General features: G+C 38.2%; 1 protein-coding gene across 1 annotated transcript in view; it reads left to right on the top strand.

Moving 5' to 3' along the window:
* SRPK1 (SRSF protein kinase 1) overlaps nt 1-24,056 on the top strand; it is a 36,513-nt gene that overhangs the window by 10,831 nt on the left and 1,626 nt on the right. The window contains exons 5-13 of the mRNA XM_024766030.1: nt 1,904-2,010; nt 2,991-3,156; nt 4,500-4,525; nt 4,952-5,165; nt 5,552-5,971; nt 6,720-6,820; nt 14,214-14,321; nt 18,814-18,883; nt 23,420-23,512. Coding sequence (XP_024621798.1) covers nt 1,904-2,010; nt 2,991-3,156; nt 4,500-4,525; nt 4,952-5,165; nt 5,552-5,971; nt 6,720-6,820; nt 14,214-14,321; nt 18,814-18,883; nt 23,420-23,512 — 1,305 coding nt within the window. The remainder of the gene's footprint in view (nt 1-1,903; nt 2,011-2,990; nt 3,157-4,499; nt 4,526-4,951; nt 5,166-5,551; nt 5,972-6,719; nt 6,821-14,213; nt 14,322-18,813; nt 18,884-23,419; nt 23,513-24,056) is intronic.

Below are 24,056 nucleotides of genomic sequence, written 5' to 3'. Positions count from 1 at the left end.
TGTATTGTTCCTTAATTTGGATTTGTCTGATTATTTCCTCATGATTAAGTTCATTAATCATTTTTGTCAAGTATACTACATGGATGATGTTTTATTTTTCTCAGTGTATTACATCAGAGGGCACATTATGTGAATTTGTGCTTATCATTGGTGATGATATGTTTGATTACATGGTTAAGGCAGTGTCTGCTCAATTTCCCTGTTTAAAAGTATCTTTTTCCTTTTATAATTAATAAGCAACCTATGGGGTGATAGTGTGACACTGTGAGAATTCTTTTTCCCCTAGCAATCTTCACTTAGTAGTTTTAGTATTCATTGATTCTTATCTGAATCAGTTCAGTTATTACTATAATGATGATAAAATGGTAATTTTTTATTTCTGTCATACTTTTTATTAGTTGACTTTTTCTCTGAAGAAGACATTTTCCTCCCCCGAACACACACTTATTTTAGTATCCCATTTGGATTCATTCTGTTTTTAATTTATAAGCTAATTCATAACTTCACTCTTTAAAATGTCAACTTTGGCCAGTGGCTTCTTTTTTTAAAAAATAGGTTTATTTAATTTATTTATTTATTGGTTGCGTTGGGTCTTCGTTGCTGTGCACAGGCTTTCTCTCGTTGTGGCAAGCGGGGGCTACTCTTCGTTGAGGTGCGGTGGCTTCTCTTGTTGTGGAGCACGGGCTCTAGGAGCACAGGCTTAGTAGTTGTGGTGCACGGGCCCAGATGCTCTGTGGCATGTGGGATCTTTCCGGACCAGGGCTTGAACCCATGTCCCCTGCATTGGCAGGCGGATTCTTAACCAGCCAGTGGCTTCTTCAAGCTGGTTGCTCTTTCCTCCTGACGTGTTCCCTTACTGTTGGCACAGCAAGGTATTCCAGGTTTTCCTTGGATTTGGCCATTTCTTTAAGGAGTACAGGTTTTCCTTTAGCGGAGAATCTTATTTAAAACAAAAGTCTGGGGCTTCCCTGGTGGCGCAGTGGTTGAGAGTCCGCCTGCCGATGCAGGGGACAGAGGTTCATGCCCCAGTCCGGGAAGATCCCACATGCCGCAGAGCGGCTGGGCCCGTGAGCCATGGCCGCTGAACCTGCGTGTCTGGAACCTGTGCTCCACAACAGGAGAGGCCACAGCAGTGAGAGGCCCGCGTACCGCAAAACAAAAACAAAAACAAAAAAAAGTCTGAGCACTAGATCATTATTACATATGTATGTCTTGACTTCCCAATTTATGTAGAAGCTTCTAGAGGTCGAAAATACCAACATCTTCTGACTAAAATCCCTGCAGTGCCCTAACCCTGGCACTACCATGCCCAAAGAGTATTCCTGTTATGAGGCGTGATTAGGGTGTTCATACGTAAGAGAACACATGGTGGCAGTAGAATCAAGATTAGTTTTGTAAAGTAAAGAGCATGAAGCAAGTTAGTTTCCTATATATTTTTAATGTTGACATTTACATTTTTTATCTCGTTTTGGTACATTGTCTTCTTTCGCTAAAGCCAAATTTATTTTTCCTTGCTTTGATACTATGAGAGTAGGCGTTGTTACCCTGGACGTTAGTTTCGACATCAGGGAAGAGACTAATCAACACCTTAAGCCTAGTGCTTTCACTAACTTTATGTATATGTTTCACTTTTATTTTTATCACTGAGTGTTTTAATGTGCATAGTTTTATTAATAAACCAGCACCCCAGAGTTTTCCATATTTTGGGTATTTTCTGTGACTAAAGCATTAATTAACCTTTAGAATGTCAGAATATTGACAGCTACATTTTCTTTTTTAGTCAAGCTCTATATAATTCTTTATACTGAAAGAATACAATAATAATTTCATTGAGGTGGAACACAGCTTGTCTTGCCCCCTTTCTTCTCTTCTGTCTCCCTTTTCCTCCTTAACAAACTCCTAGATATCTGCATGGTGTTTGAAGTTTTGGGGCATCATCTGCTCAAGTGGATCATCAAGTCCAATTATCAAGGGCTTCCTTTGCCTTGTGTCAAAAAAATTATTCAGCAAGTATGTATCTTAATATTTTCTATGTTGTGGGGTTTTTTTTAAGGTTATACTCCATTTATAGTTATTATAAAATATTGGCTATATTCCTTGTGTTGTGCAGTATATCCTTGTAGCTTATTTATTTTATACATAATAGTTTTTATGTGGTAATTTTTTAAGATTCTTAAAGTGTCAGGAGTTTCCTATTTCCAATAGAATTTTTATTTTTAAAACTAGGTTTTTTTAATTGCTGAAATTATTTATTCAGCCCCTATTTATTGTGTTTATTCTGTTTTTAAATGTTTTAGTGTAATCATTTTCCCCCAGGTTCATCTTCTGTAATAATTATTAGATGGGGAGCTGAGTGTAATGCCTGATTTTAGAAATTTGGAGCCCTTATCCAGAAGTCCTGGTTGCAAAAATTGATTATATATTAATAGAAAATTGTCAAATTATTACCGTCTCTTTATATAACATTATTCATGAGCATTTTCTCATATTCTAAACAGCTTTCAATATATAGTGAAGAAGTTTGTCATCAGGAAAGTGGTAATACTTCAGAGGGCAAGCAGTTTGTTTAGATAATGTGTTTTGTTGGACAGAGCTCCAAACTGGGAAGCAAGAGACCTCAGTTCTTCATTAACAAGGAAATTTGAATTTAAAGATACCTAAATCTCTTTCATGACCTACATTTCAGTAGTTAAAGGACAATGTCAACTGTTTATTCTTCGTCTCTGTAATGTATCAATAAATATCTTCAAATAGAATTAGCTTCGTAAAACTTGGAAGAACTTTTTATTGTAAATAAACTCTTGCCTTTGTTCCTAGTTTACAATTAATCTTTCTGGAGAAGTTCGTTGTGCTTTAAAAAAAATGCTTTCTTCTCTGTAGAAAACTACCATATCATTTTTATTTTTTCAAAATGTTGTATTGTGATTTTTTCCTTCTCCAGAAAGACTTGTATTTTGTGTTTGCAAGTCTACTACTCTATTCCCATTCAGGTGTTACAGGGTCTGGATTATTTACACACCAAGTGCCGTATCATCCACACTGACATTAAACCAGAAAACATCTTGTTGTCAGTGAATGAACAGTACATCCGGAGGCTGGCTGCAGAAGCAACAGAATGGCAGCGATCTGGAGCTCCTCCACCTTCTGGATCTGCAGGTATATTTTCTTTGGGGACTTCACTTTCATTAGAAGTTAAGAGAAGTTCTTGTTTTTATTCTATTACCTGACAGTTAAGTAAAAGTAAAGCACCACTAATTCATTTAACAGTAAGATACAATAAGTACTTACATAAGAAATAGTTCCAGCCTTCAAAAGACTTTTTATACTCAGTATTATTCCCATAGGGGAAGAAGACTGTGCCTTTTAGGTCCAGATAACGTTGTGTATTGTAAAAGCTGATTCATGTTGTTGTTAAAATGTTTTCTCTTGTGATTTGATGGTCTTTTTTGATGTTCATACATGCTCACCTATGTGAATCAGTGATTCCTGTGCAGGGGCAAGATAACATTGCTAGTAAGAGCTTGGGTTTAAGCACTGGAGTGGACATACCTATTTTGACTCCTTGCTTCATTCATTGAATGACCTTAGGCACATGACTTGACTTCTTTTTTCTCATGCAGGAGTTACTCGGATTAAATTTCATGTTAAAGCAGTTAGTAGTATGCCACACAGTATTATGCATTAAATAAATGGTGGCTACTATGATTATGATGATTTTTTTCCATTTGTGGTACAGATTTTAATTTTAGTAGTTTAATTATATTTGAGGAACTCTCTTGATCCTCAAGTTGAAATATCAATTATCCAGAGACATCCTTTGAAAAAGAAGACCTACAAAGGGGGCAAGGGGCAGTTGTTTAATGGGCATAGAGTTTCATTTTTGCACAACGAAAAAGTTCTAGAAATGTTACACTGTGTGAAATTAGCACTACTGAACTGTATGCTTAAGGATGGTTAAGAGGGAAATTGTATATTACAAGTTTCTTACCACAATTTTAAAAAAAAATTTTTTTTTTTTTTAAGGAAGACTGAAGATTCTACCTCCCACCTAAGCTAAACTAATATCCATAACATGCTATGTAATAAATTACTGTAGCTTTTGATGCCACTCTCCTTTTAAAACTGACAAGTGTCACGGAAGAATTAGTCCTGGGTGGGGATGAGAGGGTTGTTGCCTATCCTTTTCTGTTTTAAGCAGTACATGGGAATGAGTTTTTAGCAGCATTAATGATGTAAATCAGAAAGGAGGACTTGGTTCTTTGCATATAGTGATGCTATCTGGAGAAGAATTTATTAAAATTTATTTTAAGTTTGTTGACTTTTGTATGCATTGTTTGTTCTTTTAAAAAAAATAATGTTGCTTCTACCAAAATTGCTTAAAAACTAGTTCTCTCTACAATATAAACTGTACAAGAAAGACTTTTCATTCTGGTAGGGTGTCTTAGTTTATATTGCCTGCTGAATGCAAGGATTCTTACTTGGTTTTCTTTTCTTTTCAGTCAGTACTGCACCCCAGCCTAAACCAGTAAGTATAAGGTGTTTCTATATTTAATTCTGATCTATGGGCAATGGGCAGGGATTCTTCTGTTATGGATCACAGTTTATTTAGAGTTTGGAAACCAGAAAATAAAATATTCCTGCACTTTTATAATTTTCTCCAATAAATTCCTGTGCATCTTCAGCAAGTTTGTACTGGTGAGGTTTCCATAAATTTGAGCATGAGAGTGGACCAGCCCCACAGACTGTTCAGAGGACCAAGATTTGTTGTTAATTTTGTTTTAATTTGGTTTCTTAAGAGTATCTACATTTTTTAGATTAATGAAAAGCTTAAGTGCTATGTTAGGACAAGAGTGGAATTTAATTAGGAAGTAATTAAAAGTAACAGTTATCTCCAACTGGGGATAATGGATTAGCCACCTGAAGGCTTTATCTGTTTGTAATCTCCGCCCAGGCTGACAAAATGTCAAAGAATAAGAAGAAGAAATTGAAGAAGAAGCAGAAGCGCCAGGCAGAATTACTAGAGAAGCGAATGCAGGAAATTGAGGAAATGGAGAAAGAGTCGGGCCCTGGGCAAAAAAGACCAAACAAGCAAGAAGAATCAGAGAGTCCTGTTGAAAGACCCTTGAAAGAGAACCCACCTAATAAAATGACCCAAGAAAAACTTGGTATAAATAGAGCATCACAAAAATTACTTTATAGCAAACTTTAACATTAATTTATCATTGTTTTATAATATAGTGGTTTCATGCATATACAACATCTCTGGGGGTGTCGTTATACAGTAAGAATACAGAATTTGTCATAAATGTTAGGTAGGTAATATTCAAATGTAATTTCTAACTTTTCTCAGGAAATGCAACGTAGACCTCATTTAGCAATTGGGTAAGAATAAGAAGATCTTTGTCCTTTCATAAATAGATTTTAGATGTGCAGTCATGTTTTTCTGTCACCCTGTATAAGTTCTAGAAAACGTTTTAATCTTGTGGAGAGATTTTTTTTGTTCTTTCATGCATATGCATACACGTACGTCCTTTTTGTCTTTGTTCCTTAGAAGAGTCAAGTACCATTCACCAGGATCAAACACTTACGGAACATGGTGTAGAGGGTGATGCAGCAGAAATAAATTGCAATGGAGTAATTGAAGTCGTTAATTATACTGAGAACAATAATAAAGAAACATTGAGGCTTAAAGAGGATCTACGTAATGCTAATGGCTGTGATGTCCAAAATTTGAAGCAGGAACCTAGTTTTCTAAGTTCCCAAAATGGAGACAGCAGCACATCTCAAGAAACAGACTCCTGTACACCTGTAACCTCTGAGGTGTCAGATACCATGATGTGCCAGTCTTCATCAAATGTAGACCGGTCATTCAGTGCACAGGACATTAGCCAACTTCAAGAAAGCATTCGAGCAGAGATACCCTGTGAAGATGAGCAAGAGCAAGAACATAATGGACCACTAGACAACAAAGGTACTTCCCCAGTACTCCTTCCCTGCATAACGTGTTCATGAATTTCTAATAAGTCAGACAGACAAAGACAAATAATGTATGTTGTCACTTACCTGTGGAACCTAAAAAATAAAACATGAATTCAGCAAAACAGAAACAGACTCACAGGTATAGAGAATGATAGGTGGTTACCAGTGTGGAGAGGGAGGAAGGGAAAGGAGGGGTGGGAGTAGGGGATTGAGAGGAACAAGCTACCATATATAATAAAATAGATAGACTACAGGGATATATATTGTACAGCACAGGGAAATATAGCATTACTTTTTGGTGACTTTAAATGGATTATAATCTATAAAAATTCTGAGTTGCTATGTTTTATACCTGAAACTAATATGTTGTAAATCAGCTATACAATTTTTTTTAATTCACCACACAAAAAAATTTTTCATGAATTTCTAAACTAAAAGTACCATTGTTGTTATAAATATAGCTTTACAGCAGGTGTCCAAGTTACCTTCAGTGTGTAAATGTGTAGCTCAGTTTGATTTTTATTGGTTAAACAGTGAGTATACAGCATTTTACTTGTTGCTGTGAAGGCAGAGGTTTTAATTCTGGGAAGTCAGGATGTTGCTTTACTTGGTTTATTTTAGAAAATTTATTGTAGGTTGCCAGTTGGGGACCTGGGTGAATTACCTCATAGAGTTTCATTAACCTTTGGTTATTTCTGTGTTCATTGAACAGTCTTATTGATGATACCTGTTGTCTATAGGAAAATCCACGGCTGGAAATTTTCTTGTTAATCCCCTTGAGCCAAAAAATGCAGAAAAGCTCCAAGTGAAGATTGCTGATCTTGGAAATGCCTGTTGGGTGGTAAGTGAAACTTGTCTCAGTCTTTTGAAGTGACTGGGGATAAATGAGAACTTGGACTTAGTTGTGCTAAAAGAAGAAAACATCTGCAGTTCTATACCCAAATTGCTAGTTAACATTTTAGTGGACTTTTTTTTACTTTTTAACCATTTACACGAGTAGAGAGAATGGTATGATCCTGCCCCTATTCCAGGTACCTGTCACCCAGATTCAGTAATTTCAACTCCTGGCCGGTTTTGTTTTATCTATATCCTCATTGACTTTCTTACTGTCAATACCCACGTTCATACTTTCCCCCTATTTTTAAAATCAGCATCTAACTTATTAATTGTAACCTTTTAATTCATTTAATATATTTCGAACACTTTTGTCAACCAGAAATTTACATCAAATTCAGTTGGTTATGTGGTATTTGCCAGTATACTATAACCTTTACATACTCTTGACAGTTCTTTGTGATGAACATCTTTGCTCATGAGTCTTTTGAAGTTGACCTTAGGATGTCCTAGACATGAAATTACTAAGTCAGAAGTTAGGTACTTTTTTTAAAGGAGGTTTTTGACGTATAGTGTCATATTAATACTGTTGTTTACCTAGTTAAGAATGCTTTCTGTGTTTTTTTTGTTTGTTTTTTTGTTTGTTTGTTTTTTTTGCGGTACGCGGGCCTCTCACTGTTGTGGCCTCTCCCGTTGTGGAGCACAGGCTCTGGACGTGCAGGCTCAGTGGCCATGGCTCACGGGCCCAGCCGCTCCGCGGCACGTGGTATCCTCCCGGACCGGGCACGAACCCGTGTCCCCTGCATCGGCAGGCGGACTCTCAACCACTGCACCACCAGGGAAGCCCTTTTGTGTTATTTTTAATGAGTATCTTTAAAAAATCTACAATAGAATGATTTGCACATAAATGTTACTATTCAAAGAGCTATATGCTTTGTAAACAGGGATATTGGAGACAGTTTGAGGCAAAATCCACTTTAATAGGTCTTAGGTTTACTTTTGTACTTCAAATTCCCTATTCCACATGACATCCTATATCTAGTGGTTCATAACCTAGAAGGATCTCACTTTCAATATCGATTCTAGAATATTGTGATAACTTTGTGGAAAAAATGAAGTCAGTGCTTAGCACTGACTGATAGAAATGTAGAAAAGCTTTTCAAGGAATTAGAATTATTTCACCACGCCACCAGACAGTCCAGGCCACCATATATTTTCACCTGGGTGACTTACATTAGCCTCCTCACTTCTCTCTTCTGTTGTCCTTCCCTCTTACTGACTGTTCTCAACATAGCTCTCAGAGTGATCCTTTTAAATGCAAGTCACGTCAGATATTCTTAAAACCTTGTGGTGGCTTCCTTCAGAATGAGTGCCAAAGTCCCTACCATGGCCCACACACCACCAAGCAAAAAACACTTATTATTTCTTCTGCCTGGAATTCTCTTCCCAAGATAATGTGTATAATTCACTCCTTCATTTTCTTCAAGTTCCTATTGAGATGTCATCTTAACCAGGGAGATCTTCCCCTGAACACCTAACATACAGTAATTAGCAAACCACCACTCTTTACACCCATTTTCTTTTTCTTCCTCTCCTCCCTCGATTCTTTTTTCTCCACAGCACTTAACCCAATCTGATACTAGATATTTGTTTGTTTAATATCCCTCTCGCTATAATGTATGTCCCATCACAGCAGAGATTTTTTTCATTCACTGCTGTATCTATGGTACTTAGAACAGTGCCCAATATATAGGAGGTGCTCATTAAATATTTAAGTAAAACAATTACAGAGGAAAATACTGACTCTGTAACAAATATCACATGATATAAACTTCAAATGTTTGTCAGTTTCCTGCTCACATCATGTTTCAAGCTCCTTTGCCTTTGTGTTTGGAACACCTTCCTTCGTGCCTGTGTTATGCATTTGGCATACTCTGCTTTATTTGGGTGCAGTCTTTCCTGTTATTTTTACTACAACAGAATTAATCTCTCTCTCTTCAACTATTATATACATTTTTTAATGGGTCTCTGTGCTAAAATGACTTTACATTCTTCTCATCCATTTATTCATTCAGCAAATATATGGGTACATATTCTGACCTGGGCACTAGGACAGTGGTGAACTGGACATGGGTGCCTTGTCCTGCTGGATCTTGGTCTAACCTCATATCTTGTTGGTCTCTTAAGCACAGCAGCGTGTGGTATTTGGTAATGGAATTTTACATGATTTTCAAAGAGTTTGATTTTTTTTAATATTATACTTTTGCTCATCAGTTATGCACATGCATATATAGTTTAGGGACACTTACATAGATTTTGATTCAAAAATCTGTCCCCCCTCCCTTTGCCAATTTGTCACTCCCCACATGAGGGTATTTACCTTCGCATTGCTAATAAATAAATTGGGTATATTGCTTCCAATTCTTTTTTTCAGTTTTAGGTATTTCTGCCTTTTGGAAAGTAGGACTTACCTACCACTACAACCATCCCCTATCTTGTCAATTTAATATGACTTGGCTAAATGACTCCATGTTTACATTATTAGGACTCTAATGCTGTCTTCAGCTGAACTAAGCATATATTGTGGTATGATTCCTTTTCCCTTTCTGCCTAACACAGTGTTTCATTTGCTTAGTTGTCTTTGTATTACTTATCACTTAATTCCACCCCACACTTTGATCCAGTGCTATGATTACACTTTAATACACATGGATACCTTGGGTATAGTTTCAACTTTTTCTTCCTAAAGAGCTCTATCTGGAACCTGTGCTCTGCTAATTTGTGTTCATCTCTTGGGTTGCCCTGTAGCTTGCTGCATCACTGCCACTTGGGATTTCCTTTCATAAATGTCCTGGAGATTATTTTTATATCCCGTTTCCTGTCTCTCTGATCTTCTTGGTTTACTCCATCATGGTTTTTGTTTGTTTGTTTGCTTGTTTTTTTTCTTTTTTTTTTTTTTCTTCAGTACGCGGGCCTCTCACTGTTGTGGCCTCTCCCGTTGTGGAGCACAGGCTCCAGACGCGCAGGCTCAACGGCCATGGCTTACGGGCCCAGCCGCTCTGCGGCATGTGGGATCTTCCCGGACCGGGGCACGAACCTGCGTCCCCTGCATCAGCAGGCGGACTCTCAACCACTGCGCCACCAGAGAAGCCCCTGTTTGCTTGTTTTAACATCTTTATTGGAATATAATTGCTTTACAATGGTGTATTAGTTTCTGCTTTATATCAAAGTGAATCAGCTATACCTATACATATATCCCCATATCTCCTCCCTCTTGCATCTCCCACCCTCCCTATTTTGTTTGTTTGTTTGAAGTATATACAACTTTTAGTAGCTTCCTCAGAAAGGGTGTGTGTGATTGAGGGAGTGGGCATGCTTGTGTGTCTAATAATGTCTTTATTCTGTTTTTACACTCAGTTGGCTGCATGTAAAATTCTAGGTTGAAAATCGTTTTCCCTCAGAATGTTTGTCATTGCTCCATTGTTTTCTAGTTTCCTGTCTTATTGCTGCTAAAAGACCAAAGTCATTCTGATTCTTGGACCTTTGTATGAAGCCTTTTCCCCTGTGAAAGTCTGCAGGATCATTTCACAGCGATGTGCCTCATGAGGTCTGTTTTCATCGATTAGCTAAGGGACCCAGTGTGCACTTTCAGTATTGAAACTCTGGTTCTTTGGTTTTGATTCTTTCTTGATTTTTTTTCTTTTTTTTAATTCTCTAGCTCTGAAATCTCATTATTCAAATGTTAGATTTATGCAGGTTCTCTCATTTTCTTTCTCTCCTATTTTCTAGTATTTTTCTTTTTGCTTATTTTCTGGGAGATTTCTCAGCTTGTTCTTTTAAGCCTTATTTTTTCTTATTTCTCCTAGTATATCCTTACTTTCCAAGAGTTCTTTGGTTCCCTGATTATCTCTGAGAGGATATTGATTATTTTTTCATTTTTGACATTTTCTTCTTTTTTTTTTAAATATTCATTTTATCAACCTGTAATTCACAAGTGTCTGATTTTTTTTTTGTCTGAATTGGGTCTTCGTTGCTGCATGTGGGCTTTCTCTAGTTGCGGTGAGCAGGGGCTACTCTTTGTTGTGGTGCCGTGGCTTCTCTTGTTGCAGAGCACAGGCTCTAGGCACGTGGGCTCCAGTAGTTGCGGCACGTAGGCTCAGTAGTTGTGGCTCACGGGCTCTAGAGCACAGGCTCAGTAGTTGTGGCGCACAGGCTTAGTTGCTCCACGGCATGTGGGATATTCCCGGACCAGGGATTGAACCCATGTTGCCTGCATTGGCAAGTGGATACTTAACCACTGCGCCACCAGGGAAGTCCTCTTCTTCTTTACATAGTGTCTCTTGCCTTCTTTGTTCAGGATCATTAAACAAAAAACTGACCATATGAATGGAGTGCCAGAAAGCTGTTTGGAAGCTTTGTGCCTGGGTGGTTCTTGTTGACTGTCATTCACTATAAAATGATTTGTCTGAGCTATTTCATTTCATCCTCAGATGTCAGGGTCTTGGATTGGTCATACTTCCTGCAGAAAACTTAGTCTTCCTCAGATCTCTTACCTGGGGAGTGAATGCGTGGCTGCTAGTGTTTTGGAAACTGAGTTAAGCAAGAACTCTGGGGTTCAACATGCAATTACATGTAGTCACTTAATTTCCCTGTTTTCAGGATAGTACTCTCCCCTCAACCATGCCGAGCATCCTCCAGAAACTGTATTACCCACTCCAGAGAAAACCTCTAAGTGTCTGTCAGGCCAGGGAAAGGCTGTTATACTACATCATGTCCTGTGTTCTGGAGCTCTCTTTCTTTAAAAGATATTCTAAAGCAGTATTCCTTTGTTGAATCCCACCCTCCCCGCTACTTCCAGAGATACCTGATACCACCAAATCCTGAGCCTTGGGAGGACTACTGTGAAATACCTCACACTGCTTCTCCGCTTTCACCAATGGCTTATTATTCAGCTTTCTTGGATCCATTAAGACACTTGCCAGTGATCTCTCTGCTTTCCAGCTTCTAAATTGTATTGCTCTGACTCCTTTGCCTTTTCTGTCTTTGTCAGTTTATGCTTTAAAAATTAACGCTGGGGGGCTTCCCTGGTGGCGCAGTGGTTGGGAATCCGCCTGCCGATGCAGGGGACACGGGTTCGTGCCCCGGTCTGGGAGGATCCCGCGTGCCGCGGAGCGGCTGGGCCCATGGGCCTTGGCCGCTGGGCCTTCGTGTCCGGAGCCTGTGCTCCGCGGCGGGAGAGGCCACAACGGTGAGAGGCCCACGTACCGCAAAAAAAAAAAAAAAAAATTAACGCTGGGGCTTCCCCGGTGGCGCAGTGGTTGAGAGTCCGCCTGCCGATGCAGGGGACACGGGTTCGTGCCCCGGTCCAGGAAGATCCCACATGCCGCGGAGCGGCTGGGCCCGTGAGCCATGGCCGCTGAGCCTGCGCGTCCGGAGCCTGTGCTCTGCAACGGGAGAGGCCACAACAGTGAGAGGCCCACGTACCGCAAAAAAGAAAAAAAATTAACGCTGGATTCGCTACAAAAGTGGAGTTTCAGGAGTGAGTGGATGTGTATGTTTCCAATCCACCTTCTTTACTTTTGCTGATTCTTGACCTCATTTATCATTTACAGTGTATTTGTAAGGCAGTAGTGAGGCATGATGAGTAAAGACAACTCCCTTGAACAGCATGTTCATTTTTCTAACTGTATCGCCTGTAGTACATTTCCATTTCAAACTCAGTATCTGAACCCATTGTTTTCCTGTAAAACCACTTCCCTCTCTAAATCTCTCCATCCGTGTTTTTGTCGACAGCCTCTACCACAGAGTTCTTTTTGACTCTTCCTCCTGTCTCCCACTTGAATTGAATTTTTAAATTGTGCTCATTCTTTCTGTGAATGTCCTTGGTTTTAGCTCTTCCTTCCCTATTTCCACAGCCATTGTTCAGATGTTCATTACTAAGCCTAGATCTGGCCACAAACCAGAAGATTACTGGAGTGGTGTTCTCAGAGGTCCTGTCAGTCTTCTTACAGTACACTGTCCTGTTTACTAACGTGCAGTGGTGTTCTCTTGTCTGCCAAATGAAATTGAAACTCTTCAACCTAGCAGTTAGCTATGTTTGGCTTTAGCAAATGTCTTCTGTGCCTTTATTTATGATGTTCCCTTCACCTGAAGTACTTTTTGCTCTTTTGCAAACTTAGTCCAGTACCCTGTGGAGCTCTGGTCAATGCTGGTTTTTCTGCCTGAAGGTTTCTCTGCCTAATTTCTCCTGTTCAGAAATGCTGTTCCTTGTTTTTTTGTTTGTTTGTTTTTTAAAATTTTAATAGGATTAGAAAATCATCTTTCACACTACATGTTTTAATATTATCTGAATTTTGTTTCCTGTGTATGACTCATTTGAAGCTTCTTTTTTCTGTATTATTTTTTATTACGGAAAATTTCAAAAATATACAAAAGTAGAGAGTGGAATGAACTCCCCTGCTGTTATACTAGTGTCACCCAGCAATTATCAACTCATTGCCTGTTTTTCACCTATATCCCCACCCTGACACCCACTCCAGATCATTTTGAAGTATATCCCAGGCATCTTATTTTCATTTGTAAATATGGCTTTCTAAAAAATGATTCTTTTAGGTAACCATGACACCATTGTTAACACCTAAAAAGGTTGACAGTTAACTAATATCAAATATTCAGTCAGTTTTGCCAGTTATCTCATAAACATCCCTCTAATTTTGTTTAGAACAAGATCCAAATAAAATCCATGAATGCCAGACTGGGTACTGTGTCTCTTAAGTTGCTTTTATATAGAGGTTTTCCCTTTCTTTCCCATACATGTGTTAAAGAAACGTTTTGCTGATTGCATCCCCATGGTGCTTAACATGGTCTCTGTTTCCCCAAGATTCGTGTTTGATATTTTTGGAGGAGTGAGGGAGGCAAAAGAGAATGAGAGCAAGAAGTCTTTATAGGTGGTGTTTATAAGGTTCTTAAAACTTGAAACTTACATCTTTTATTTTCCTATAATGAGCACACAGCAAGAAGAGTTTGAACTGAACCTAAATTTGTATCATTTATTTGTTGAAATACAAGTTATTAATTTTAGACAAATGAACAGCTTAATTTTTGTTTGGGGTAATAGGTTTCCATTTCTTAAAAAGCGATTGTTATTCCCTAACCTGTGTATCTATATTAAGTTCAGACTTATGTTTAGAGAAATAATTTGGAGTAGACAGCATATAAAGAAAAGTGCTGTTTGGAGCTAATAACATCTAAATGATACTTAAGAAGTTAGCCACATGGGAACTTTGGTTTGGGGAAAGCTTCGGTGAACTTATTTTAATCTCCATCATTAAGCAATCATGACTTGTTACTTTTTAGAACAAAGGAATTTTTAAATACTGTTTCTTTCTTCATTTACTCAGCACAAACATTTCACTGAAGATATTCAGACAAGGCAGTATCGCTCCTTGGAAGTTCTGATAGGATCTGGCTATAATACCCCTGCTGACATTTGGAGCACAGCGTGCATGGTAATGTTTTTCCCATTGACTTTAACTTGTTACGTGGTAATTTGCTAATTTCAGTAGACCAGTGGATTAACAAACAGAAAAGGATTTTTTTTCTGACTCATCACTGGCACTCTGAATCCCGTGTCTGGGGAGGTCTGAATTTAAAAGCTTAGTTACAAGCATCTGACATTCCCTTCGGTTCCTGCCAAATTTCTGTTAGGTGAAGGAACCAAATGTTTCCCAGTACAGATTGGGGTTGCGGGGCGGCTAAAAACAACTGCTCAGACGCGGTGCTGCTTTTGATGAGGAGAAGTTACCCTTACCCTTGCCCTCAGCTCTGATCTATTTTCAGATTAGGGAAAACCCTGGAAACTGCTTCATTCTGTACAGTTTAGCAGTCACTCAGCCGTCTTTGCACCTCACAGGATATGAAGCTCAGTCATCCATGGATTCATAAGTTGCTGCTTTGTCCTTGTCAGGCAACTACTCAAGTAGTCAGACTTAGCTGATATTAAATGACTTCCCACAGATAGCCTCATGTTGGAACATATTATATTGTTTCCTGAAGTGGAGTGTACTCTTCAATATGTAATTGTGGATTTACTTTTTTCTCTTCCACTCATTTTAAGTACTGGCAGGAACCATGTCTATAATGTATAGCTAAGTGTCTGGTGCAGGGCCTGGGACACTTTGAGGGGGTGCAATGCACTGCTAATGCTAACTTCCCGGAGTTATCACAGACTTCACAGATTAAAGGCATAGTTTTCCACAAGACTACCCTCACTTCAGACACCAGCTGCAAGCTCTGGGGTCCACAGGCCACCTATACCTCCTGACCATCTGGCTACAAATTGGGAGTTTCCATTGTCCTTTCAGATTCAGTAATTTGCTAGAATGACTCACACAACTCAGGGAAGTGCTAAAACATTACAGTTTTGATATAAAGGTTACAAATCAGGACCAGCCAAATGAAGACATGCATACAGTGAGGTCTGAGAGGGTACCAAAGGTGTTCTTAGGACACATCAGTTTCCTGGTACGTCAGTGTGTATCACCAACCAGGGAAGTTTACCCAAGCTTTAGGTGCCCAAAGGTTTTACTGAGATTTCGTTACTTGGGCATGATTTATTGAATCATTGGTCATGTGGTTGAACTCAGTCTCCAGCCCCCTTCCCTTCCTGAGAGGTTGGGAGGTCAGTTTTGACAACACGCAGCCCAAAGCCTCAACCCTCTAATTGCACAGTTGGTCTTGTCCAACTTGGTGGCATATCCAGCCCCCCTCTTGAAACTGTGTCTAGGGGCCCACTATGAGTCACCTCATCAGTATAAACTTAAGTGTGGTCCAAAGGGGCCCACCATGAATAACAAAAGGCACGTTTATCACTTGGAAAGCCCAAGAGTTGAGAGGCTTCCTCCCGGGAAACAGGAACAAGATCAAACAAATTCTTTAGTATACAATAATACTTAATAAATATTTGTGGACCATCAAATGAGTGAACTAAATCAGAAACATATTAAACTGTCATTTCAATTAACATTTAGTATTTATAGTCAACTTTGGGGAAAACTTAAAAGAGAAAGGACAGACTAGAAGCCCCAACCTGTTTTGTGTCATAGATTTCTTTGACGCCCACATTCCTGAAAACCTTTGTCTTCCAAAGATAATAAAGTTTAAACCATGTTAATATGGCATGACCTTCTAAATTATTTTGTTATGGCATGCCTGTGGTCTTTTAAGGGGGAGGGCTGTCTAAATTGAAGGTGATTTGGTATTGTGTGCACAAGATGAAAGAACATTGGAAGAAAATCTTCTTTCTTGCCATACTTTAAAGCTTTGTGTCGAGGAGTCTGATTTGGATTGAGTTGGTAGAGGAAATAATTGATAGAGATGCCGCCATACAAAATACAGCTAGTTTGTAGGTGGCATCTGATTTATTATGATGTGGTTCTTAGTAGTGGGTTAATTGAGGGCAGTAGGTCCTGCTTGCTGTGTAACATAGTATGTACAGTGTCAGGCTTAAGGAGGCAAAAAGGCAAAAAAGATGAAAGGGGGGTGGATTAACCTTGGCCCCTCTTTGGACCAGCTCATGTGCAGGAATTTTTTTGACCAAAGGAGGGAAAGCACTTACCTGACTTGAGACAATACCATGAAAACTTGAGGCCCATTTGTTCCCCCAAATTTCTCTCATTTTGCTAATAGATGTAGAAAACGTGCTTTAAATTTCACCATACTCAGAGAATAAAAATAAATCTTGGAATATCAGAAGTGCCTGGAGAGATGGATCATCCTTCATCTAGTACAATTAATTGATGGAAAGATTGGGACCCTTTCTGAGGTAAAAAGGCAAGTTGAGAGATTGCCTGCCACTTCAGTGATTGAGACTACAAAGTTAGAAGGAAAGTTATAAGAAGGGAATGCTCTGTGAAGAGCATTAAGAATTAATAAAGAATAGATGTTTTAAAATTCTTCAAACGTTCTGTGGATTTTGACAAGTTTGTAATGACATGTATCTACTATTATAGTATCATACAGCATAGTTTCACTGCCCTAAGAATCCTCTGTGCTCTGTCTCTTCATCCATCTGCACCCCCTGCCAACCCCTGGCCACCACTGATGTTTTTATTGTCTCTATAGTTTTGCCTTTTCCAGAATGTCATAGTTGGAATCATACAGTATAATTCAGGTTAGCTTTTCTTCACTTTGTAATATCATTTATGGTTCCTCCATGTCTTTTTATGACTTGATAGCTCATTCCTTTTTGTCACTGAATAATATTCCATTATCTGGATGTACCAGCACACTGGATTTATCATACCTTCCCTGATTTTGCCTCTGTCTGTTAGCATGACCCTGACTGACGTAAAATAGGCCCTGTGGTCAGTGTGAGACAAGCACAGGAGTGGGCACCAGGAGCCGTGGATTCTAGGATGGACTTGGCCTTTCTGTTCTGGTCAGTTTTCTCATCTGTAAAGGAAAGATGTTTAACTAGGTGTTTTGTAATCTAGAGTTTCTACTAGTTTTCATTTCTGATGTTGTGATCTTTCGGTTTGGTTTGGTTTTTTTTTACTGTTATTTATAAAATTGTAACTACTACCTTATGTTCCAAAAATAAAGTTCTTTTAGAGAACTTTAGGTAACTAGTTATAAGTATCTAGGTGGAAAATTTTAGAATATTTTAAACTTTTAGAAAACTATCTACTTTTTTTTTTTTTAGCTTTAATATCTTCACTGAATCCCCCACTATGAGATGGAAAAATTAAAGTACTGGTTTCAGAAGAGACTGACAAACTTTGATGAATAAGAATCACAAATTGTTTCTGTTCTGCTTTGAGACCGTAAACCTCAGGATAATTAGAGGGTGAAACAGGTATCTGTTTATCAGTGTAGTTCAGTTTCATAACAAACTGCTAGCATGTAAAACAAGCTATGCCTAGCAAGAAGCCACAGCATCTCTGACATTTTAGAGACAATCCTGAAACTTCTGCTTTTGTGGCCTTGCTCTGGGTAGTGGTACAGCCCAGGTTATACATTTTTTGAGAAAGGCTATTCTATCCTAACACTGGCAAACCACCAAGACCTAGACATGGGTCTGAATTGAGAATGTGCCCCAACTAAATCCACTCCACAGTTCTTGAGATTGTCTGGGCTGGTTAGTACCATTGAGTCAACCAAAACTGACCCATGGCTAGCAGTTGACTTATAACTGTACTTTTTATATCAATAAGGTCCTTTTTAAAACTGCTGTTAAATTACTTGGTTTATTTTTAGTCAGTGAAAAATTAATACAACCCCATCACTCACATGCTGTCCTTCTGTACTGGTTGACACTTATTCCTGAGGAAATCACTTTTTCAGTCTCTCTCAATCACTATTTACAAGACGTTTTCTTGTTATAGGGGACATGTGCCTTTCCTGGTTGGTGGATGCTAACCTGCTGGTCAATATGAGTAGCTCCTGACTCCATTTATACTTAATCTTTTTCTGTAGACCTAGGAACTGGGGACTCTTTATCTGGGGCAGTGCTTTTCCAAAGCAAAACTTTAAAAATGTACTTTTTACCAAACACTGAAGAGTCATAGGTAGAAAAATGTCTGAATTTTTTGGGTTTTGATTTTAGATACAGAATGTTAATTTCTAGCCATGTGAAGTTATAAGTTATTCATGTTTATCTCATTAATAATTTAATAACTTAGAATCACCTTAGATATGCCCCTCTCTGAGCAAAAAGAGAAACTTAAGAGAGCTGAATTACTGATTGAAAGATTGGGGTGTACAGGGCTTGGAATAATCCACGTATTGATATTAACTGAGTTTTTGCAGTTTTCCTGCTCCATTTTATTAAGGTACAGGTGTGAAAGGAAAGCTTTTTAGGAATAATCTTAGAGAATTTTTTAAATAATCATTTGCAGGTTTTCCAAGAAGAAAAAATTACTTAAAATTGAGCCAAATAGCAGTAAACTTCCCAAACGTCTTTCTTTTTTATGCTTTCATAAGCTTTCCTCTTTTTCTTAGGCCTTTGAACTGGCCACAGGCGACTATTTATTTGAACCTCATTCAGGGGAAGAGTACACTCGAGATGAAGGTAAGTCCCCTCAACCAAGGATGTCTGTGCACGGTGGCTAATGTAATTTGCTAGTACGGAAGAGCCTTAGTCTTCTTAGTGTGCTAAGTATATATAAGTCCCAGAAAAGATAGAAATATAAGATATTTTATGTTAAGTATTAGGTATCCTAGATATTTTATAATAGATATTAAAGAATTCTATATAAGAATTAGAGAAAAGGCCACAGTTGGTTAAACTAAAACTTGTATTGGGTTGGCCAAAAAGTGCCTTGAGTTTTTAAGTAAAAATAGAAGACTCGTTTTCACCAAGAACTTTATTGAACAACGTACTCACCCTTTTGTTCCACTACCTTCTGCCATTTTTCAGGCAACTTCATAATTCCATTTTCCCAAAACTTTTATCTTTTTGAGCAAAGAACTGTTCCAGGTGTCTTCCAGGGGATTGAAATTTTTTCCATTAGGAGAATTTTGTAAAGATTGAAATAAATGGAAATCTGATGGTGCAATGTCTGGTGAATACGGCAGTTGAATCAGAACTTCCCAGCCAAGCTGTAACATTTTTTGCCTGGTCATCAAAGAAACATGTGGTCTTGCGTTATCTTGATGGAAGATTATACATTTTCTGTTGACTAATTCTGGACGCTTTTCGTCGAGTGCTGCTTTCAGTTGGTGTAATTGGGAACAGTACTTGTTGAAATTAATCGTTTGGTTTTCTGGAAGGAGCTCATAATAGAGGACACCCTTCCAATCCCACCATGTACACAACATCACCTTCTTTGGATGAAGACCAGCCTTTGGTGTGATTGGTGGTGGTTCATTTCACTTGCCCCACGATCTCTTCTGTTCCACATTATTGTACAGTATCCACTTTTCATTGCGCGTCACAATTTGTTTTAAAAATGGAACATTTTCATTCCATTTAAGTAGAAAATCGCATGCAGAAATACGATCAAGGTTTTTTTCACTTAACTTACGTGGAACCCAAACATCAAAGCAATTAACATAACCTAGCTGGTGCAAATGATTTTCAGCGCTTGGTTTGGATATTTTGAGTATGTCAGCTGTCTCCTGTGTGGTATAACGTTGATTGTTCTCAATGTTTCGATTGATCGTTACCAACTTCAACTGGTCTACCCAACCGTGGAGCATTATCCAGCGAGAAATCTCCAACATGAAACTTCGCAACCACTTTTGACACGTTCTGTCAGGCACAGCACCTTCTCCATACACTGCACAAGTCTTCTTTTGCGTTTCAGTTGTGTTTTTACCTTTCTTGAAATAAAAAAGCATAATATGCTGAAAATGTTGCTTTTTTCACAAAAATTCACCAATTTTGATGTCTTTTTTTAAAACGCACACTGATAAGACAAGCTGTCACATACAGTCTAACAAAATTGTTTTGAATGAAGTTAAACACAGGTAAGTGCTACTAGAGCCATCTCACGTCATAACCCGAAGGAACCTTTTGGCCAAACCAATACTTGCCAGGTTTCTTATAAAACATCTAGTCATTTTCCTTCCTGTGTAAATCAGTGATTCATTCTTTACCCAGTTTGGATCTGCCTGTTCATCAACTTGTTGCCCAGTTATGCTTGCAACTTTATTTGGAAGTTGATTTTATCAGATAGACACTACTTGAATGGAGAGAATATATCCTATTTGTCTATATAAATTGTACAACATTTAGCATTCTTTTTTCTCCTTTCTGAAAATTAAAGCTGTATTTTTCTTTTTAAATGATACTAACATTTGGATTCCATTTTAAAACAAAATATTATTGGTTTATATTTTGCGATACCAGTGGGAAAAGCCCGAGGTGTCAGATGTTCTGAGAGGCTGTGAAAGCAGACAACTAAATGTGTGATGATTTTTTAAAAATCATAGTGGCATTCAAGTAACTAGATGAAATAATAATGTGAATAAGAAAACTTTATTAAAGGAATGTTTTACCTTCTTTATTATACAGTTTTGGCGCTTTTGTTTTCAGGATTAATGGGGATTACTTTGAGAGAGCACTACCAGTGTACCCTCCCAATGCGGAAAATATGTCTTTTACTTTCTGTGCTTTCCTTGATTCTTGGGGAAATCAGGTTCTGCTTTATGGAACCAACAGTGCTAGTTCTCAAACTTGTCCCCTGGGATGTCAAAAGGCAATGTTAGTAAGGCCTGCTGATATTCCTAATAAGTACCGTTTGAAAAATGCTCTGCTAACCAATCACCATAGCCATATGCCTGTTTTAGTGGGTACAGTTTGGACATGTTTTCTGTATATAAGCCCCTGTTACTGTAATTACTACCTGTGTACACACTTGATTTTTCCCTGTTATCCGCTTGCTTTTTTCTGGGTTATAAGTTTGGGGCTGTAGACTTAACATCATTTTAGAAATGCCCTATCATATCTGTTTGCAAGGGTAATTAACTTTTTTCTCTTTATTTCCCTGGATTCCCTATAAATAGTGTGTGGTACAGACTCATATCGTGGCTAGAATTACATTGTACAGGATCTTATGCTACCAAACCTGAAAATTGAAATGTATATGAAAAGACTCAAGTAAGGGAAAAGGGAGAACCAGTTACCCTAGATATTTATATCCTAATTTATTCCCTCCTATTCCAGCCCTTAGATAAAACCTCAGATTACTACTGTTTGGCCCATAGGAGCAGGAAAAAGCAAACCCTATCCCCTGGCTAGTGTATGCATAGTGTTACAAGTCCTGGTAAGACTGGGGCCTAAGTAGCATGTCCTCTGTTGTTAGGGACATTCCACAACCCTAAATCTTGGAATAATAGTTGATAATTTTGCCTGTCAGATATATTAATCCTATGATTAATTGATAAGCCAGAGATAGGTTGCTGGAATTTAAAGTAATATAACAATTTTAAGGGAAAAATAATTCCTTGGTAGGAAAAATATTAAAAGAACCAATACTTTACTTGGAAGTTTATAGTAAGACAAATTATAGTCTCATTTATAATTAATTTATACAAAGATATTTACTTGCAGATCCTGCCTAAAATGGCAGAAATTTTTTGGCAGCCAAATACTTGTTACCAAACCATAAATTCAGTAAAAACTGCCCAAAAGTTATAGTGAATTCATAAAGTTCTTTTAAAATGACACCACTGAGTCCTTTACATGAGAAATAGATATGACCTGAAACCTTCACAAATTCCCAGATAAGTGTATGTCTCTAGCATATGATTTTCCTCTAAGATACATTATTGGAAGTTTTAAGTGATTGCTTTTGACCTGGATTCTGTAACTACAGGATTAAAGTCATTTTTAAAGCTGTTTTGTAGCTAGGAGCCATCACTTTTTAAAGCCTCTTCATATTTTTACTTTTTGTCACCTGCAGAAAAAGTAATAGACCTGTCTGTAGGTGTGGATGCTGGCTGGTCCCAAGCTCGTCTGCTGGTGGCAGACTGCCCACCTCCCTGGCAGTGCTCACAGTCCATATGCCTGCTGTGACAGTTACAAGACACTACATGACGTAAACATTTTAGTGGCCAAAGATAGTCAAGTAGCTATACTTTAAATGTTTGTGCTCATTTTTTCTTTAATAATGTGATTTTTTAAATTAAAAAACAGACAAAACAAAAAAACCTCTGGACTAGACATGATAAGATAAGGGTTTTCATTTGAGTTCTGGCTCTTATTGGCCTTGTGGCTTCAAGTAGGCCGTTCTCCCAGAGGTTCCACTCTTCACCTTTAAAATGGGGTATTAATTTTTGCCCTGTTTTACAGGGTGATTGTGAAAACTTGATCATATGTGAGTGCTTTGTCATGAACATTCTTAAAGTGATATTATTACTCTGTGAAGCCCAGAGCACTATTATAAATAAATAAATGTCTGTCCTAGAATGTCGTAAAGCATATTGCTACACTCTTGTAGCTTAGCTGGAAAACCCACCTGGACCTAGATACAGACAAAACAGAAATAAAATATTATAGATAAGCCTCCAAACTCCAGAATGGGACTTGCCAACTACTATCAAGTGACAAACCACCGGAAATAATTCTTGGCCTTCCCAGGCTTCCCTTGAGTATCCTCGGTTTTACTTGTACTTACTTTTAAACAGCTAGTTCTTGAAAAAGCTATTCGTAGAAAAAGCTCTTTTACAGCTTGTCCTTGATCCTGTTCTTCTTACCCTTCTATTTTAGACCACATTGCGCACATTATAGAGCTGATAGGCAGAATTCCAAGACGCTTTGCCCTCAGTGGGAAATATTCACAGGACTTCTTCAATCGCAGAGGTAGTATTGTTAACATGAGTTTTCATCTAGGCCCCAGGGATGCAACTTCAGGAAGCAGAGCATTCACACCAAGATTGTTTTTACTTATCACTCAAGTCATGGGTACCTGATTTTTAACGGTTTTCTGGATTCTCCGTTAGATGGATAGAGTCCTCCTCTTCCCATTTAGGACAGAAAGCAAGCTGAAATGCTTTATAAAGAGGTGTGCGTGCTACTCTTTCTGCCGATATCTAGAACTGCATTTGTTACCCCTGTTATGTATATCTTTTTTCCCCCTCTTGAAATGTTTGAAACATACAGATCACATTGCATTGATCATAGAACTTCTGGGGAAGGTGCCGCGCAAGCTCATTGTGGCAGGAAAATATTCCAAGGAATTTTTCACCAAAAAAGGTAAAATAAATGTGTTTGTTCCCAGACATTAAGGGGACAAAAGTGTTTAACAATGAAGAGGTAAGTACAGCTTGGGTACGTGTTCCCAACACATACAGAAGGATGGTCCTACCTCGAATGCTGAGCTGTGACTTAGTAGACCCTGGAGCTAGACTGCCCAGCTGCTCCACTACTTATGTGGCCTTTGACAGAACCTCAGTTTGCTGCTTTATAAATGGAGATTACTTCATATTAAATTCGTTACTATGTGTCTAGTAGCTGGCACATGGTTGATTACTCCTACTACAGGACTTCTGAAAAATGGGCAGATTTTGCTGAGGCAGTTCTATCAAAGGGCAAGTCGTTTCAGCTTTTTAAGGGCAGGACTACATCTCACCTTGTAGTCCGTGATACCTAACACAGTCACTTCAACACATCAGTCATATGAATTAACTTTATACTTTGAATTGCGTAAGTTATGTTATCACTTATTAGTGAAGAAAACACAAGATAAAACTCTCACCTCAAATTTTTGCCTAGATAATATATGTTGGTGTATTTAAAT

The sequence above is a fragment of the Neophocaena asiaeorientalis genome, unplaced genomic scaffold (genome assembly GCF_003031525.2).
Source record: "Neophocaena asiaeorientalis asiaeorientalis breed wild unplaced genomic scaffold, Neophocaena_asiaeorientalis_V1.1 scaffold46, whole genome shotgun sequence".
NCBI lineage: Eukaryota > Metazoa > Chordata > Mammalia > Artiodactyla > Phocoenidae > Neophocaena > Neophocaena asiaeorientalis.
This window is presented reverse-complemented; position numbering and strand designations above follow the sequence as displayed.